Source organism: Heteronotia binoei, chromosome 11 (genome assembly GCF_032191835.1).
Source record: "Heteronotia binoei isolate CCM8104 ecotype False Entrance Well chromosome 11, APGP_CSIRO_Hbin_v1, whole genome shotgun sequence".
NCBI classification, from domain to species: domain Eukaryota; kingdom Metazoa; phylum Chordata; class Lepidosauria; order Squamata; family Gekkonidae; genus Heteronotia; species Heteronotia binoei.
In genome coordinates, this window is record NC_083233.1 from 50,630,152 (window position 1) to 50,649,806 (window position 19,655).

At 45.8% G+C, this 19,655-nt stretch overlaps 1 protein-coding gene across 3 annotated transcripts in view; it reads right to left on the minus strand.

Annotated features, from left to right (window-relative positions):
- LIMK2 (LIM domain kinase 2) overlaps nucleotides 1-18,979 on the minus strand; it is a 66,386-nt gene extending 47,407 nt beyond the window's left edge. The window contains exons 1-2 of one of the 3 annotated variants that reach the window (XM_060249449.1): nucleotides 18,747-18,979; nucleotides 12,462-12,561 (exon numbers count right to left, since the gene is read on the minus strand). In XM_060249449.1, coding sequence (XP_060105432.1) covers nucleotides 12,462-12,561; nucleotides 18,747-18,798 — 152 coding nt within the window. In that variant the 5' untranslated portion in view covers nucleotides 18,799-18,979. Of the gene's footprint in view, nucleotides 1-673; nucleotides 894-12,461; nucleotides 12,562-13,607; nucleotides 13,690-18,746 lie in introns of those variants that run through there. The other 2 variants (XM_060249448.1, XM_060249450.1) reach the window with 2 other exon arrangements.
- Nucleotides 18,980-19,655: the final 676 nt, after the last annotated feature.

Here is a 19,655-nt window from a genome sequence, read left to right on the forward strand (position 1 = left end):
TATCGTGTAGGTCTCATTTGCTACCTAATACACATACCCCTGACTTACTATACTTTGGTCTTTCAAGGCGCTCGTGGGGCATAAAGAGTCTGAACCTGGGTTTCCCCTCTACAGATCCAGCACCTCACATGGACTACATTAGGGTTGCCAACCTCCAGGTCGTGGCTGAGATCTCCAGGAATGCGAATATATCTCCAGGTGACAAAGATCAGTTTCCCTGGATAAAATGGCTGCTTTCAAATGTGAACTCTATGGCACTACATGCACTGAAGTCTTTCCCCTCCCCTCCCTAAATCCTTTCCTTCCCAGACTCCCCCCCCCAAAAAAAAATCTCCAGGAATTTCCCAACCCAAGACTAGCAAACCTAGCTAAGATGCCAAGCAAACATTTTGGAGGTGAACCTGAAAAAAACTTGCCTTGATACAAAATCTGGCACACACCCCTGAAGGAGATAAATGCAACTGTGGCATGACTTGGGATGGCCTGTGAATCCTTTATCTTCTCAATCTACCAGGTGGATTTGAGGCTATCCTCCACTTTAACAGAACCGCTCCAAAGGTCCAGCCATACTCTGCATCGGGGCTTTTGCACACAAAATCTGCTACCCTCCCCATCCCCAGCACATACCCTGGAGATGCCAGAGCACACATCCCAGAAGCCAAGCATCTCTTACCAAAACGTCTCCTTAGAACTGAAGTAAGCTGGGGCAGACAAGTAGCTTCCCATCTCCGGGCAGTGGCTCAACCCGCTCAACGGCAAACCTGTCTGACTGCTTTAGCTGACATGACAACAGCCGGGGCTCGCTTCACCTCCCTCCAATTCAGCTGCCTCCAACTAAGTCAAGCATAGGACTGTCGGATCCCAAGCTGTGTGCTGATCTTGAGACTTGCCCCCAGCTTTCATGGCTGCATGCTGCTGCTCTTTAGCACCCCTCATGAGCATGGACTTCCCGGGAGGACCATCACACATTCTGGTAGAGGCTGACAGGAGAACCCAAGAACTCAAGACAAACTGCTGTCAAGTTTCTTCCTCCTTCCCTGGTTCCACCCTAAAGGTGGAGGAAGAGGAGGAGCTCTTTTCAGAAAGGAGGGTGGACAGTCATTAAAACAGTTTGGAGAGGAGAACCAATGTGCAAAAGCTGGAACCTACAGCCACAGAAACACTGGAAGGCACATATCCTATTTAAAAAAAGAAGATAAACTGGGGATACAGAATCAAGTCAAGAGTGCTTGAAAATCCAGTCAGCCGTGACCCAGCTGGGGACACATCAACCAGAGAGTGCTGTTACTTCTGCTAGCAAGCTCTCCCTCCCCTCACCTCCTTCACAGCCCACAAGGGAAAAAAGGCAATTCCTGGCTTGTTGTATAGCATTGCCTACCTGCCAGCTCAATTTGACATCCACCAACAGCAGCAGCGGGGTGGGCTGGTTATGTGTGTTTTTTTTAATTGCATGCTGCCTTGGGCAACATGCTCAACAGGTGGCAACATAAACGATATATAACTTCTGCTCTGAAAAATAAGGAGTGGGAGGCCAAGTCCTCGCCTGAGGTAGAACACCTGGTAATAAATAACCTCCTGATCAAGAGTCTGAATGAAGGACTGCAATTTCTGGGCCCACTTGCAGAGTCTCGGAACATCACTGTGCAGAGGGTTGGACTAGATGACCTTGGAGGTCCCTTCCAATTCTGTGATTCTATGATCACCAGCATTAAATCCTTTGCTTAAAACTTCACTGACTTCATAGGGGTGTATGCATAAGAACTGCTCCAGTGGATCTGCAGGAACCTGGGGCATCACAGCACTCATAAACAATCAATTACCCCACTCAGTTGTGTGAACAGGGAAATCTAGCAGCTTCTTCAAGAACTCTACTCTCATCTACAGATTTCAGTACAGCATTCAGGGAGAAGACCTGTTGGGCGTGCCTCTCACAGAGCTGTCACTGTCTCATGAGATTTCCTGGACTGCAATCTTTCCCTCCCACTACTTAACAAAGAAACACAAGCTGTTAAGGAAGCAAAAGCTTCAATACCATGAGAACGGACACTTGCATGGTTCCCAATCATTTTAATAGGTCTTGTTGAGAAGGACTACCTAGTGAACCAGGGCTGTATCTGCCTGTGCTACTAAGTGCTAGAAGGGCAAGGTGAAGCAGCTGCAATGAAGGTTTGTTTCCAAATGTGTGCTGCAAGGCTTCCGTTTAAGATTAAACAGAAGTTACAGGTAGCTGCACTGGTCAAGTCAGCTCATATCTTAATACTTTTTATTAAAAGCTATCAAAATCACACAGGACAACATGCAAGTTTTCAAGTTCCTCAGAACACTTCTGTCAGGCTGAATGCGCAAAAGCAAAAGTAGTCTGATGAACAGCTTTGGAGAATTCAAAAGCCTGTACACCCTTCTTTGCCATTTTGATTTGTCTTAATTAAAAAATGTTGCACAGATTTGTTTCCACATTTAGGGTAATGAGGAAAGCAGAAACATGCAACACAGGTGGTTATAGCTTTTTAGAAACTGCAGACCAACAGCAAAACTTGTTTCCGAAGTGCACCCATACAGAGCAGGAGTGTAAATCCCCCTCTGATGCATTTGAAGAATTCCCCCCTCCCACATACACAACCTAATAACCTGTACCTTCAGATCTCATGACCTAGTTTTTCACTGGAAGAGAAATGGTTATCCAAAAAGTGGCATGGTTTTTATTTGTTTAAAATATTTGCCAGTCGCTGCTATCACCTCTCACTTACCAGGAGGACACCCATGGACTCAGTTTTGGGATCTATGGGGCATGCAGGCTTACATTTCTTGGCATACTTAAGAGACCCTGGTTTTCCACTGAAGCGAGTCTTGCCATTCAAGTGCAGGCAGTAAACTTCTTGCCTTCAATACTTTCCTCTCAATAAAGCTATTTCCCCCCTTCCCTGAAAATACGAAAGCCATGGCAAGCTGCTCTTATTTGCCTGCACCCCTGCCACATGGGTGGAGGGGAGGGAAAGAATCTCCTGCAACAGCCAGGATCCTTTGCTTAGTTGGGCTTTTACAGAGTAGATGTAAAATGAAAAGCCAAGAGAGAACAGTAATAAATCCTGCTGCAGCCCGTTGGTTTCAGGGAAAGGGGGCAATTCCTCCTGACAATTTATCCAGCTCCATTGGAAACAGCAGTAGCATGATGAGTCTGCGTCTAGGAATGCATTCTTTTCACATCTCCTGCACTGCTCCTTAGGAAGAGTGCTCACATCCCAGACTCTTCTGGATTATTAGTTCCATACCATAAAGGGGGGTGGGGGGGGTGGGGGAGAGAAACCAGAACAGAACTGGCAAAAGATTTGCCTCACATCACTGGCAAGAGGAGGAAGACTGTTTTCTCAGGGCTGATGTGGAGACAGAAACCCCATCACAGTCACACAATCTAGTTGGCTAATACTCAACCTTGCATATTTGAGGACTTGACTGATAGATGCAATTAAGCAGAAGATGGCTCTGCAAGAGAAACCTGCTGCAAAAGAGATAAACTTGAAAAATACACGGCACTGTAAATGAATCTTATTTGGTATGCTCTGTCTCAAAGACAAGGTACAGATTCAGGAAACATCCTCTTCACAGGAAATCTCTTTTCTTCTGAAGTAAGTTTGGAAAGGAGGTAATAAGGATTGGCCTTCTCACACTGCCGAAACTGAAGGAAATAAACCAGATCACCCAAAAATAAACACAGCAGTTCTGATAAAGCTAATGTTAGAAGAGCCATTTACTTTGCTTCATATAAAGCTTACAATGTTTTTGGACCACCTCCAGACATTTATTTTCTCAGCTTCTGAGAAGAAAACTCCTAAGTATTGTATCCAGGCTACCTTCACCCTGCCCGCTATTTCAACCCTGAGGTTTCATTAAGATTTCAGGACTGCTTGTTAACCTCGCATGCAGAAAACCTGCAGTGGTTCTGCAGGAACAGAATCTCCAAATAACCCCCAGGAAGCTGATCTTTCTGTGGACTAATTTGTGTCACCAAAGGAGTAAGTGGTCTTGTAAATGCCCCTAGAACTCCTGTTCAGAACATTTCCATTACTAATTGGGGCTGAAGTTTAAAAATATGATTTCACCTGGAAGGCAACAGTTTTTCTGCTTCAGATTTCGTACTGTAGAAAACATTTTCAGAATATATGTCAGGAACAAACACCCTTGTGAAGATTTGATGAAAGGATTCCACACCTCTGCTCCAAAGCCATTTCCTCGTGATTGTTCAGAGAAAAACCACAGACCCCCAAGACATTTGTTGTGCACAGTCTACACATCTTCCTTCAATGCTGCACATCTGTTTGTGGAACCCCCCATTTTCTCAGTGAGATGCTTCTCCCAGAGAGTAAATCTGTCGCTGTCACAATTGGGGTCATAGCTATAGCTACCAAAGTGCTTTTTTTGTTTACAACCACTCATCTGCCAGCATCTTTTCAGAAGAAATTTAAACTGGATTTTCTTCGGCTGCATGATCGCAGCATGGGAGTTCTTTTCTCTATATTTTTAAGGGCTAGGAAAATAACAGCAAGCTTCCATAACACCTTCTTTCCTGCCCTGCCATTATGTGATCCTCTAGGTTAGAGCAGGGGTCCCCAACCCCCAGGCCAGGAACCGGTACCGGGCCATGGCCTGTTTCCAAAGGACCATGCAGCCTCGCTGCTCTCCCCCGCAGCCTTGCCGCTCCCCTCCTTGCAGCCTCCCCCCGCTCCCTGGCCATTCTCACCATTTTAAGGCCAGGGAAGAGGCCGTGAAATGCCTCCCAGGCCGACCCCCTCCCCCAGCCGATCAGGTGATAAGTGGGGAAAACGCAGCTGCTCCAATCACCTGATCAGCCTTAAAATCGTGAAAACAGGGGGCAGCGAGGCTGTGGGGGGGGGGGAGGCTGTGAGAGAGGAGGAAATGGGGGGAGGAAAATGAGGAGGAGGCGCAGGGGGAGGCCAAATTGGGTATCCCCACCCTGCTGGCCCTGGGGCTGCAGTGGGCGGGCTGGCCCTGGGGCCAGTCCCTGGGGCCAAAAAGGTTGGGGGCCACTGGGTTAGAGATTCTTCACATACCACCTGGTTAGTTGGGTTTTTAAAAAACAAACAAACCTCAGCCCTTCCTCCAAGAAGCTTAGGGCAGCATACACTATTCTGTGCTCCTCTGATATTCCTCACAACCACCCTGTAAGAGATGCTAGCCAAAAGCCACCCACAGCAGATTGCAGACTTGAACCCAGAGCTCCCAGAGCACAGTCTGGCATGCTAATCACTCCATCACACCAGGTCTCAGTTGCTCATACATACAGACAATTGGAAGGCAATGAGCAATATCTCTTCTGTGTCTGAACGCATAAAGAGTCAGATTTATTTATTATTTTGTCAGCTGAGGGTAAAGCCAAGGGCAGAATCGGTTATTTTCCTCCTCCCTGAACTACTCATTGCATAAGGTACAAATGCAGTGGGGCAGGCGTCAGAAGGTTAGCAAGTGCCTCAGGTGACAGAACACAGGAGCCACATTCTTCAGGCAACACAAGAACTGCAACAGAAGGAAGAGCATGAAACCTGCTCTTTTAGCACCCAGAAATTAATCTCTGATTTGAACATCTTGGGGAGTGTGTGTGTGAAATTCCATAGGAGTCCATAAGCTGTGATTAAGCTTTGGGATCATAGAATAACTTTAAATACCTTATGCGGAAAATAGTTTGAAAACTTAATCAGTGGAAGCAAGACAAAGTCTAATTTCACAAGCCACTTTCTCATGAAAGAAGACAACATTTTGCTTAAAAGAAGTCCATTCACACATTTTCCATTTGGCTTCTACTGTTTTTTTTTTCTCCATGTAATCACCTCTGCAACAGAATCCAATTCTTCAGTTTCTCTCAGAGAACATATAACAAATTCCAGAAGAGAAGCAATGTTTAGTCTGTTTTAGCAAATACAAACAGGAGTCTTGGAGTACCTTAAAGATTTTTTATACACTAGCATAAACTTTCATACAGAAGACTAGTGATACTCATTAACTGGCTCAGAAGTCACCTGTGACTCTCCAGAGCACTGCTCTTCAACATGCTCCATGTTCCAGGAAAGGGGGCAAGCCATCGCCCTCAACTCAAGCCTGCTCAAGAAGCTGGGGTTGGCAAGGTGGGGGGAGATGAACCTTCCATCACTTATCTTCCCAAAGCCATTTTAATGTTACTTTCCATCCTCATACTGTGTCCCTATAGAAGAAAAGCTTACTCAATGTAGCAATGTTGTGGGGGTGCGAACACCCACTTGAAGGAAAGGGTTCAGTCTCTGCCACCAGCATGGCAGTCTTAGCCCTAAATGAAAACTGTTTCATTTGATGGCTCAAAAACAGCCATACAGCACAGCTGGAACTCTGAAATGTTTCCTGGAAGGCACAGCACAAATGAGATCAAGAGTCTGCTTCCTATAAGGCATACCTGGAATGTAATCAGGACAGCATGCCGTACAGTAGCCAGAATCAGCAGAAGAGGAAAGATGGGAGAAGGACCTTTCATTCCAGATACTGGCTGCCCACTAGTCCTCTGGACACAAAGTAAGAAGAGAAGAAGAGATTGGATTTATACCCCACCCTTCACTTGGAGCCTCAAAGTGGCTTACGATCTCCTTTGCCTTCCTCCCGACAACAGACACCCTGTGAGATGGTGGAGCTGAAAGAGCTCTTTCAAGACTGCTCTTGAGAGAACAGCTCTACTGAGAACTCGTGGCTGACCCAAGATCACCCTAGTAGCTGCATGTGAAGGACTGGAGAATCAAGTCAGTTCTCCCAGATTAGAGTCCATGCTCTTAACCACTACGCCAAACTGGCTCTCAGATTAGTGCTGGGGCAGCATACCCCAACATAAGAACAGGCAGGAGTTGCTTTTATGAGGCAGAAATCCCTTAATAACCCATAATTACTGGATCTAATGATGTCATGCACTCAAATCATCAAGCCAGCATGAGCAATACTCACTTTATCTTTCAAGATACCAGTAATCCCCATTGAGGCACAGTTCTTTCCCACACAAAATAAAATCAAAATTAAATTCAAGCAAGTAGCTCACATGTTCCACTAAAAGCCTCTGCTTGGGACCAATGGATGTCAAACCAGATGCATACATATTTAGATATTCAAAGGATTCTAATCATTAGCCTTTAAACTTCTAAACTATTTCCCCGGAACAGTTCTGAAGAGTACCAAGGTGGGGCAGTGGCTAGCAAAAAGGTTAATGCTTTAAAGCTCATGGTGGGGCCCTAGATAAACTGCTTTCATTCAATTTAATTTACGTGACAGAACAACTGGCGGGCTAAAATGTTATTCTGAACATCCTGGTAGAAGGTTAGGGTATCAAATTAAACAAGGAAAAGTGCTGCAGTCACACGAATTACCTGAACCTAGGTCCACATGTTCAGATAAACACTGTGCCAAAGTAAGACTGCCATCTCACCAGCTACAGACCGACCCAAGAGCTCCGTAAGTCCACCAAGCAATTCTTGCTCTTACTGTTCTCAACTGATGGCTGCTGCCAACACAACCCGAGGAATGACAAATCAGCAGTTTAGGAAGGATATGCCATAACAGCACCCACTTTGACAGCCAGCTTCAAGTGATTTGATGGGGAGGGAGTAAGTAATATTACTTCAAGTCCCAAATACAAAATGTGCACCATGAAAGCTCACTGACTATTCAGACTGAGCATGATACCCATGGCTGGTCAGAAGCAATAAAGAGGCTGAGCAGCACTTTCAAAAAGGTGGCCCAGTATGATACAATACGGGTTTATTTAGGGAATTCTTATCTCACCTTTCTAGTCAAAAGGAACTTTCACAGAGGCTTCCAGTACTAACAGTAAAGCCAATATACTAATTAGGAATTTTAAAAACAGTATTTTACCTCGTTACTCTTTCACTAGTCCAGGGGTGTCAAACATGAGGCCCAAAGCCCAGATCCAGCCCCCACAGGGCTCAGATCTGTCCCACAAACAACTTTCTTTTCCTGCTTCCTTTTCCAGGGCTGTTGCTGCAGCCGCACAGTAGCTTGCTTTTTCCCTAACTACCCCAGTAGCTCTTTAATTCCTACCTCTTGCCTCTTTCTCTCTCTCTCTCACGCACACAGACACACACACACAGGTACACAGAGAGCTCAGAGGCTGTTTCCTGTGCGGGAGATACAGAGACAAGCCTCTCTCTCACATGCACACACACAGACACACATGCACACACACAGAGCTTCTGCTTCCTTCTCTGGGACTTTTGCTCCTCTCTTGGGGAGGAAAGAGTGAGAGAGAGAGAGAGAGAAAGAAAACAAAGTTGGAGTCCCATGATGGCAGCTCCAAGACCAACAGTGTTTTATTATTTATGCAAGCACAGTTCTTCCTTGGAGGGAGGGAGGGTGGATAGATGGATTCTCCTAACAAGTACAATGTACATTGAGGAAATTATTTTGGCCTATTCAGAAAAGTTGGTTGCTGTTTTTTAAAAATATTGGATTTCTGTGCTCCTATCTGGATTTACTTTCTTTCAAAAAGACTGATCAGAAATTAGAAAACTTTGAGCGGTCCTTATATCTTGGAGAGTGGAGTGATTTCAAATGCCAAATGATTATAGCACAATGGTAATGAGACAGAAAAACCATCTCTCAATTCAATCCAGCAGGATGCATTGTCTTGAGCTTTATTAGCAATTGCAATTCAGCAGTCTCTCTTTCTAATCTCCCTTTGAAATTCCTTTGTAAGAGCACTGCTACTTTTAGGTCAGCAACTGTATGTTGTGATTCTTTGCATCCTCCCAGACTGAATCTTCCTGGATGGAACTGAGACTTACGTTTCCTGTCTCACTACCTATGCTGGCATCTCCATGCCTACTAAAAAAGGGGTAAAGGTGGTCCCCTCTGCAAGCATCAGTCGTTTCCAACTCTGGGGTGACATCGCATCACAACGTTTTCACAGCAGACTTTTTACAAGGTAGTTTGCCATTGCCTTCCCCAGTCATCTACACTTTCCCCCAGCAAGCTGGGTACCTACTACCATGCCTCTGCATATCACAGCTAATCCAATCAAGTTTGCTATTGCCATTCTCCTGCTAATGCCATTTGAAATCTGAAATCACCTTTACATAGTTTATATCTTCAATACCCCACTTCACACTTTATGGCACGCATGGCCCAGCCCAACAAAGTGACATTTATGTTAGATCCAGCCTTCATAACAAATGAGTTCAACACCTCTGCTCTAGCCAACTAAATGCAGAAGCCAGAAAACTCAAGAAATATCTCAGCCCAAACTTCTTAAGAAAAAGAGAGGATTTGGGCAGAAGGACTCACATATATCCACTATGGCTGTGAAAAGTGTGATTGGTGAGCTAGGCCAATTCTGAGCAAGCCATTCTTCAAGCCTAGGAAAGGGGCCAATTGTGCATTAGAGCAATTACATGCCGGGCCAAGAAGCCAGCAAAATCTACAGGAAGCCTGTCCACAGCCTCTGCAAGAGTTGCCAGAATTCACAGTTACCAGCTGCCAAAAGGCTTTTTACCAGCAGCAGCCTCTTAAAAGTTTGGCACAGGAACATTCAAAGCAAGCAACAAAGCCAGCAGTGGAGGACAGGACACAGGAATCAGCATAAGGCCCACTCCAGCTAGGAATGCAGGGTGGGGCAAGGGAGCATTTCCTCTATTGCACCTTTTAGTACAGTGGTGTTAACTACACAGACTGCATACTGTCCCACACCCTGCACTTAAGACCAGAAGGGAAGCACAGGATACAGGTGGAGGCTCTTAACTGCAGGGCACACCTTCCTGGACACAAGCATTCAGTGATCTTTTTGGCTGGTACTTCCAGGTCAAGTTGTTGTCTATAGAACACATAAGCACACACAGAACTTGATGCTGCGATCTTACAATCAGGCACCCTTGCTTAAGTCAACAACAGGTGGAATTTAAGACTTTTTTCATCTTCCAAAAACAGCATGCCAGGATCAGAGCAGCTGCTACAGCCTTGAGGCTGCTAAATCCTCCCAGACTACAGATGTGAAGACTTTTTGGGGGGGGCGGGGGGGGGCGGGGGACACACTCTCTCCCCCCAACAGAAAAGCAGGAAATTGTAGGGAGAACTAAAAATTCCAAGAAATTTTATTTGAAGCATTGAAATGCTTTACAGGATGTAATTTTAGTCACTCAGTGCACAGAATAAAAGTTTTTACTCAAGTCTGAGGGCTTGGATAAATTTCCCAGTAAGCCTCTGTTTCCCACGAACCTTCCAAACCTTAGGATTGGACTGGAGTAAAATGGAGGGAGAACAGGAACCAATCACTATTAAAGAGGCAGAACTCTGCACAGAGAAGGGGGATGTTCTTGCCCTGAAGCTGAGCAGGAGTGAGGCTGCTTTTGGAGGGAGTTCATCCCTCACCCACAATGTTGTGAGTCTTGCCTGCCAGAATCAGGTAGTGAAAGAGCAGGACTTAAAATACAGCAGTGGTGTCAAGAAGTTTTGCTGTTTTCTGGTTGGCTTATTCCTTGTACCCTGTGTAGTTGTAGTAGTGTCCCTGTATTCTGCCACATTTTTATAACTTCTCCTATTTTCTTACTTGTTGTAAGATTTTAATAAGTTATTTCTTGTTCACTCTGACTGGATTCTTCACACCTCAATTTGGCCATACATCAGGATACCCCCGGACTAAAGAGGGAGTTGCCTAAAGAGGGGGTGATGAGGGCTCTGGGCCCTTCATAACAAAGCACTACTACCAGAATAGGAGCAGTTAGTGAAGTTAAGGCCCTTGCCTGCTCCAGGCCTGAAGGGGCAGGGAGAAAGGAAGGCGTGTCTTGCAAACCTGCTTGGCCCAGCACAGGTCCACGACACATACTAGGGCTGCCAATCCTAGTTGGGGGCAGGGGAACCCCTAGATTGGAGGCCCTCCCCCTGCTTCAGAGTTATCAGAAAGTGAATGTGTGTGGGGAGGGGATGAATGTCCACTGGGCACTCCATTATATTCTATCAAGACTGGTCCCCATAGGTTATAATGGAAGATTGATCCATGGGTAGCTGGGGCTCCTGGGACTGTTTTGTGAAGTAGAAGCACCAAATCTTAAGCACAGCATCTGGTGCCTCTCAAAACAACAACCACCACCAAGTTTTAAAATGACTGGACCAGGGATCCAATTCTGTGAACCCCCAAATAAGATGCCGCCATCCTACATTATTTCTAATGAAGGGAAGAAGCACAGTCCCTTTAAATATGATGGCCAGAACTCCCTTCAGAGTTCATTTGTCCTTGTCACACCTTTGCTCCTGGCTCCAATCTCAAAGTCTCCTGGCTCCACCACCAAAGTCCCTAGATATTTCTTGAGTTGGACTTGGCAACCCTAACAGATACACTACTGAAAAGTCTGGTGTTCTAAATATTAAGAAGTTCAACTCAATATTCAGATATGTTGCTAACCCTATTATGAATGTATGAGACTTTTTCTGTGTTTCTCTTCATCATACTATTTAGCCAAGTCCCCCCTGGCTACTATTGGGGGATGGTAAGTAGAGTTGCCAAATCTCTGGCTGGGAAACTCCTGGAGATTTGGGGATGGGGCCTGGGGAGGACAGGGACCTCACTGGAGTACAATGCCACCCTCCAAAGTATCCCATTTCTCTGGGGGAACGGATCCCTGCAGTCTGGAGATGAGATGTAATTCTGGGGGATCCCCAAATTCCACTTGGAGGCTGGCATCCCTAATATCATTACTCCATGACTGTGTCATGCACCAGCACAGTATAGTTCTTTTAGGACCCACAAGATCCCCTATTATCTGCATTTGACAGCTTTCTGAATTAACAGAAGCATCAGGATTCTTCAAAGATAACCTCACATTATCTTATCTAGATGTGATAAGAGCACAGACAACTGTGATGAAACTGTGCTTCTCAAAGAAAGGCAGCCACTAGTGAACCAAACAAAGCAGGCAAAAGGAATTATGTGCCACAGGAGATCCAAGACTCCAACTGCGTGCCCAGATCTAAAAGCACCATTCTGCAAACCTGCTTGCTTAGGGAACTGTCCTATGCAAACTGGAGGATTCCAGAGTGACAAGGACAGGAGTAGAGTACACAACCACCACAACATCAGCCTACAGCTCACTGCACTGCAATCACACACACACCAACAGGACCCTCCAGGACCCATAGATCGCTTTTGGCAGCCACTAACCACCACTACTTATCACTAGGGCTTTTTCTGTAGCAGGAACTCCTTTGCATATTAGGCCACACACCCCTGATGTAGCCAATCCTCAAGGAGCTTACAGTAGGTCCTGTAGTAAGAGCCCTGTAAGCCCTTGAAGGATTGGCTACATCAGGGGTATGTGGCCTAATATGCAAAGGAGTTCCTGCTACAATAAAAGCCCTGCTTATCACCAGTCCCTATTATGTCAGTTATCAACAATACATACATACAGCAAGACAATAGCATTAATTTTACTTACCGGAAGCAGGTGACATGCCAAGCTTCATTGACAGTTCTGTAGAGTCTCTGACCAGCTGCAATGCTGTCTCCGCATCCCAGGCATCTCCAGTCCTCTTCCACTGCACGCAAGAGCAAAGAACTGTCATGTCACCAATGGCCCCAGAACAGCAAGAGAGTTCCCTTCTATTTGCAACTGCAACCTCCCCAACCCCCTGTGATTAAAACTGTGGCATTGATCTATTCATCCACCAATACTAATGGTCATTATATTTCACACACAGCATAAAAGGCAGCCTGGGACTTGTCCAAACATTAATGCTGGGCCTTAGCGGCTGCCAGAATTCAGCAAGTTCCAAGTGTGAAGTTCAGTATAATGTCAAGGGACAGGACAGTGTCCTTCCTCAGTCTGAAGTCAAAAGGTCACCAACACCATGTTCCAGCCACCATCAGTTCTGGCAAACTACCAAGGGCAGTCAAGCATATGCGCTCATTAAGTGAAAATTCCACCCCTAAGCTCAGCAAAGTCTCATGATGTTCTGTCTTCTATTGTGCAAATGAACCAGTCCCATTTGGCTACCCTCCATTGTAGCACCAGAACAACAAGGCGGGGGACAGACAGGTTCAGCACTTTTGGGGACTTAAATCAGAAGCAGCTGAGGGAGACTATGCTGGCATTTGTCCCACAGTGCTGACTCAGTGTTGAACGGATTACACCCCCCCATCATTAACCAGATTTCCCAGAAGGGAGACAAATTAAACAAAGAGTTTAATTTTGCAGAAAAATGACTTTCAAATGGCAGCCTTCCCACCATTACTGGATATCTGTTTAACCTTTTTTTCAGTAATAAATGCTTTACCAAGTTTTACAGATGGGAGTACACAAGATTATGGGGGGAAACACACCTTGGAAAGCACCTAGTGAGGAGGGCAGTCCACAGGCATTTCCATTTTAACCCTCGGCTTCCATGCTGAACTTATGGGCCTCAAACTTAGAAGCTGAACTTTCTTTATCTGAAAGAGGGAGTCAGGGGTGGGCTTGTGGCTACCTATTGTCATTTAATATGTATATATTTGTTGCAACAGCACCTCCCCCTCCCCCAAAAAGTTGGGCTTAAATATTGCACAACCACCCTGAGGAGAAGACTAGGCAGAAAGAATGACTCACATATAGCCACCTTGGCTGAGCAGAGCTCTGAAACAGAGTTGATTGTGTTCAAGATGCTTTGGCACATTAGCTCAAGGGGAGATCAAACCCCACTGCCCACCCCCACATCTATGCTCTTAAGTCCAATAAAAGTTCTCAAAGGCACATAGAGCCAACAAGTGAGACAAATCCACACAATATTATTTATTTATTTTTATTTGATTTCTATTCCGCCCTCCCCACCAAAGGCAGGCTCAGGGCAGCTCACAAACCAAGGGTGGACACAACACATTAATGTGACCAATACAATAAATAACAATAAAAACATATTAGACAGGCAAATAGGTAGATTAATGCGGCTGGAGCCACAAGGTGGGGGAATCAGAATGTCCCGCTAAGATGACAGCAGCAGAGTCTATATCAGCCATGGATATACCTTGGGCCAGTCATTTTCTCAGGGCAACCTATCTCAACAGGTTTGTTGTGTAGAACTCATGGGTGGAAGGGCCAGATACTGGGCAGAAAATGCATTCTCAGGTTTATCCATTTTGAGGGTTGGATCATTGCAGAGGCAGGGATCACAGGTCTTTCCCACATTCCCTTCCCTCAGCTGGGAAAGCTCATTTTTGGCATCACTGACCCTGCATGGATTAACAGCCATGCAGGTCAGAAGGATACGATAAAGAAGGGGGAGGGGGTAAAATTGCTCCCTCTTCCATCCACAGAGCTACTCTGACAGAAGAGGCCAAATGGGTGACTTCATCTTCCTCCCCACAAAACTGTAGCCACCGAAGCCCATGTGGATCCAACATATCTAGAAGTTAACGTCTGCAGGCTTGGACAGGACTTCTAAAGGGAGGGGAATGTAGAAAATCCATCAAGGGAGACACTGATGGATGTGGATCATGAAATCCAACCCACAGTTCCCAAGGTGAAATAGGAAGACCACAGAGGATGTACATGGCCCCACATGGTGGTTTGATGGCATCTTACTTGCTTCCACCCACTTCACTTCTACAACAACCAATGCAGAGAGTATATCAGCCGTTCCCACCTAGGAAAGCATGGCTTACTAGTCCAGCCCTTAAGACTGGAAAGCTTGTTATTTTGAGAACTATAGTCAGAGCTAAGAGACTGAGCTACAAAGCAAGAAATCTCCAGTTCTAATCTTGCCTTTGCAAGCTACAATCTTGCTCTAGGCAAGCTACAATCACTCAGCCTTAGATGCCAAAATCTGCAATTAAAGAAGGAGGAAGAAGAGGAGGAGAAGAAGAAATTGGATTTGTATCCCGCCCTATACTCTGAATCTCAGAGCGGTCGCAATCTCCTTTACCTTCTCCTCTCCCTCCCCACAACAGACACCCTGTGAGGTAGGTGGGGCTGAATTACTGTAAAGATTCCCATGAGCAGATATGAAACATTTAATTCACATTCCAGTATGAAAAAAGTAAAACAGTGATGCTCACATTGTTGGTTGTGGAGAGTCACATTCACAAGTACCATCAACCAAAAGAGCCACACTTAACTCCCATTCTTAGCATGAGGCTGCACCTAAAGGTGGCTTACAGCTTTACTATTCTATAATGTCAATGTTGGAACTAACTGCCAACCACAGTCCCCAGCAGGCACAGGCCTTGCCCACTTTCCTCAAACATAGGGTGGATGCCACATAAGGAACAGTGCTCAGAAGAGCCATAGGTAGCTCCTAAGCCACTGAATATCACTGATTTATAGTTTCTTTTCTGTTGCCAGGAGGAGGTTTTATGTGGTAATAACAGATCAGAAAACAAAAGCTGGCTTTATTGCCATCAATCTGATTATACTTGGAGCTTCTGAACTCTCAGGAAGGGACCAGTGGCCCTGGTAACCCCTTGCAGAAAGATACGTTTGCATCTGTGTTATAGTACACTGCCTTTGCGCTGAAGACAGCTCCTATCATCATTTCAGTTATGGCTTTGAGCCAAGAACTTCTGCACTGTCTAAAAAGTTCTTCAAATGCTTGGATGAAAATACCTACAAAAGGCAGTCAGCTGAAATAAGCTCTTCCTTCAATCTTCCCATTAGGAAGCAGCCTCATCTCCTTCCCATTCAACAAAACGGTTCAAGATTCCCACCCTCAGAGAAATTTCCCTGACATGACTTATCAGTTGAGGAACTCCCTGAATGTTGGCCATTCTAGTTAATGTACATAGTTTCCTGAGTTGTGATCCTGGCTCCTGGAGAAGACTACAAAGGCAAGAGCCCAAGAAGACCCCCAGCATTCCATATGGCTATGCATCACAAGAATACCTGAGGAGCAGGCAAACTATGCAGGACATCTCTCCCCACCTCCCAGCCACAATTTCTGTTTTACATAGCTAAACTATCACAAGTCCGATAACGGTATGATCACAGGGTGTACTCTTGCTCTGAGAACAAGCTCTTGAAAAGGCTGTTTTTCAAGCATGTCTGCTACAGATCTGCAACACTGAACTAAAAACAGCCCTCTACATTAAGCTTTGGACAGGATTTCCACACAATGTTCTTAAATGTAGCCTTAAGAATCCTTTGAACCAAGTCTGGACAGGGCTTGAGTGCTGCAATACACTCAGTGAGATTTAATACCTGGGACTTAGCAACACCATATCTACATGCATTCCAAGAGGTTAAACATACATTACAGGTGCTTCAAATCCATGCTGTGTAGGCAAGCAAGACACAGACCAGGAAAACATAACACCTGCAGTTCCAACAACTTGGCCCATACCAGGAGTTTGCCAAAACAAGTAAATCTACATGATGGATAGGTGTTTAGTATCACCCATTAAAGACTGCTGGTTAGCACATACAGACAATCTACCAAAGTACGAGCTTTTAACTTCCCATCTTCATAAAGAAAAACACTTCCACAGTGACTGAAATGGAGGACAGTGCAATCCTATATAGAGTTATACCTTTCTAAGTCCACTGAAGTCAGTGGGCTGAGGGCAGTGAAATTCTGCTGAGGACTGAACAATTAGTCAGTAGGTTTGCACTGTCAGTAATTTAAGCCTACTGAACAGGGATGGCCAAATTTGCTTAACATAAGAGCCACATAGAATAAATGTCAGATGTCTGAGAGCCACAAGACATGAATGTCAGTTATTTGAGAGCAGGCAGGCAGAAAAGCAAATAGATGGGGAGGGAGGCAGAGGTGGAAAGAAAGCAACTTTAATATTAAATGTATCCCCCCTGCTGGCTTGGCGAAGTTATTTAAAGAGATAAATGCCTTCCCCAAGCCAGCTGACAGGGGGGGGGGGGGTTTGAGAGGTCTTCAAGAGCCACATAATATGTGTGAAAGAGCAACATGTGGCTCTGGAGCCACAGTTTGGCTACCCCTGCTATTGAAGCTGTCACCGTACAGAACCCAAAGGCTCCTCTGTAGTTCTGCACTACAGGGAATAGCTAGGGCAGGAATGCCTTTTACCCAGTCTGTTCACCATTAATGACCATCTTGTAACTCTTGATATGCTTCCCAGGAAGCCCAGATTATCTCCCAAATTTGAACAAAAAAATAACTAAAGGGTTTTTTTTTAGACACACCAAGCTTTTAATGCTCTAAGCAATCATTTCCTCATGACAGTTGGTACTGATACCATATCTGATGAGTTAACAATCTAAGTTCCCATAAAGAAACCCATCAAGCAGAGAAGCCACATGCTCACTGCTCAGAACAAGAAGAAAAGCTGAGTTCATTCCAGGCATGCCAACAAACACATTCCTGCATGATTGGGGTGACAAGGAAGAGTCACAGCAGCAGGTATGCACACAAAGGACAGAACTATAGTGGCTTGGAGCTTTAGGGAGGGAGGGAGAAGGGCTAACATTTCTTGATTTTAAGATAAGATTAACTCAGCCTGCTCTCCACAGATAGTTGTAGCTGGAAGGAGGAAGTTTAAAGTGCAATCCGACTCCTACTGAAATCAATGGCAGAACTCCAACTAGTTTGAATAGAGTAGGATTACAGTGTTAGATTTAGGAGCTTAACATTCAAATGCTGCTCTACATGTATGCAGGTCAACGGTAAGCGAGCAAGAGGTGCATTTGAGATCATTTAAACTTCAATGCATATTTCACTGGTACAATATATCTGAATTATCTAACTGCAATTTCTTCATAACATATGCCCAAATCAAGCATTTCTGAGCTCAACCAACAAGGGGTGCTTAAAATTGCACTGTCCCCCCCTCCGTAAATCACAACCCTAAGCAATAAAGCTCTTCAGCTTACAGGACCTCTTTCTACAACCACAAAAGGCCACATAATATGTGTGAACTAACTAACCCCAGTACTGATGGAATGGGTACAGAATCCTGCAACAAAAAGCTGCAGAAAGGATGCAAAAGCCAAATTTGCAACTTCTGGCAATGCTCAGCAGGATTTCAACAAGGCTCAGCGTTATCACATAAGCAAAGCAGCAAGAAACAGGCAACACTACAGGCATGTGCACAGCACACTTCCACCTCAGCTAAACTCTAAAACAGCCCCTACGTACCTGACATTCCATATACATTTATAGTTTGACAGAGCGATTACCATGCAGGCTTCATCCCTACTAAATATTCTATCAAGGAAGTTTACTACAGGGGATTAGAAACTAGTGCCCCGTGCCCGCGGAAGGGAAAGTCTAGCGGCATCAGGGGCCAAAAGCTAGAGACAAAGGAGCCACCACCCTTCCAGGCGCATCTGTGCACTAGAAACAGGATGCTCAGCAGAGACATGGGAAGTGGGATGGGATCATTTTTCTCCCTCTCCACTGGAACTCAGGATCAACTAGTAGGCTCGATTGGCATAAAGTCCTTCGTCTCACAACACCCAGATCTGTGTACGGGACTCCCTACCACAAGACGTGGCGCTGGACAGAAAGAGAAGACGGCTGGACAGAGCGAGAGAGGAGATCTTGCAAACTATCCAAAAGCTTCCTGCATCTGAGAAGCAAACAATAGGAGCGGCACTTCGCCTAGTCCACAGAAGGACACCTGGCTGGGCACTCTCGCACCGGCATTGCTCCAGATTCTCCACCACCAGCCCCGCCCCTGTAATCCATCAAGGCATCCCGTCCCCCTGTACCCGAGACAGACCCCTAATCACCAGGTGCGGAGCTGATTAGCCATGAGAAAAACCCGAGCGGCTGCGCCTTACCCCCGGCTGGCCCCGCTGCTGCTGCTGCTGCAGCCGCCACTCCTCCATCCATCGCCCGACCGGGCTGAGCTCTCTCTTCAATGCCGCAGCAAATCCCACCCGCGGGTGACGTCACCGGCCTCTACGGAACGCGAGGTAGGCCACATCACATTCTCTCCCTCTTACACACAAGCAAAAGACAGCGACTAGGGCGCCACCGCACCTGAACCTTCAGGCGGCTTCTCCATCAGGGCCTCTCCCCCCACCTCCGTATGTCGTCGGCCAATCACAACTGCCCGGTCTGTTCAGAAAAATTCCACAGCCGTAGGCTCTAACCAATCGAGCGCTAGTTTGAAGAAATGCCACTCTTTGATTCTCTTTCTTCCTCACGTTCTATGCCCACCCCTCTACACTGTTGTGAACCAATCACAGCGTTCTAATCTCGTCCACGTTAGGGAATGCACGTGCAACTGGACCCCTCGGATGAGGTCACCGCTGGGCAGAGTGGTATCCTGTAGGCTTGCGTTGCCTTTACAGCAACGGGGTGATATTGTTTATTTTGCAATGGCCACTTAATAAAATTAACAATAAAGTTTATAATCTAGTTGACTAATTATCTCAGAATACGCGTGATGTTTCGCCAACTTTCTCAGTTACACGGTTTAATAATATTTGATATTGACATATTTATAAATGGTAGAAGCTGCGGCAGGGGACAGGGAGACAAGGCTGCGCGGGCCACCCCTTTAGATGCCTCCTGGTTCAAAGGCACTGACCGGCTCTTATCCTCTGTCCAGCTGTCTTCTCCGTTGTGCGCCTGCAGCCTCTGGCGTGGTTCTGGAGGACAGCGGGCTGGGAGTGCCGCCGAGTTATTCAGCGTGAACGACGGCAACGATGGCCAAGGAGCACTGTCAAATACAAAGCCGCGAA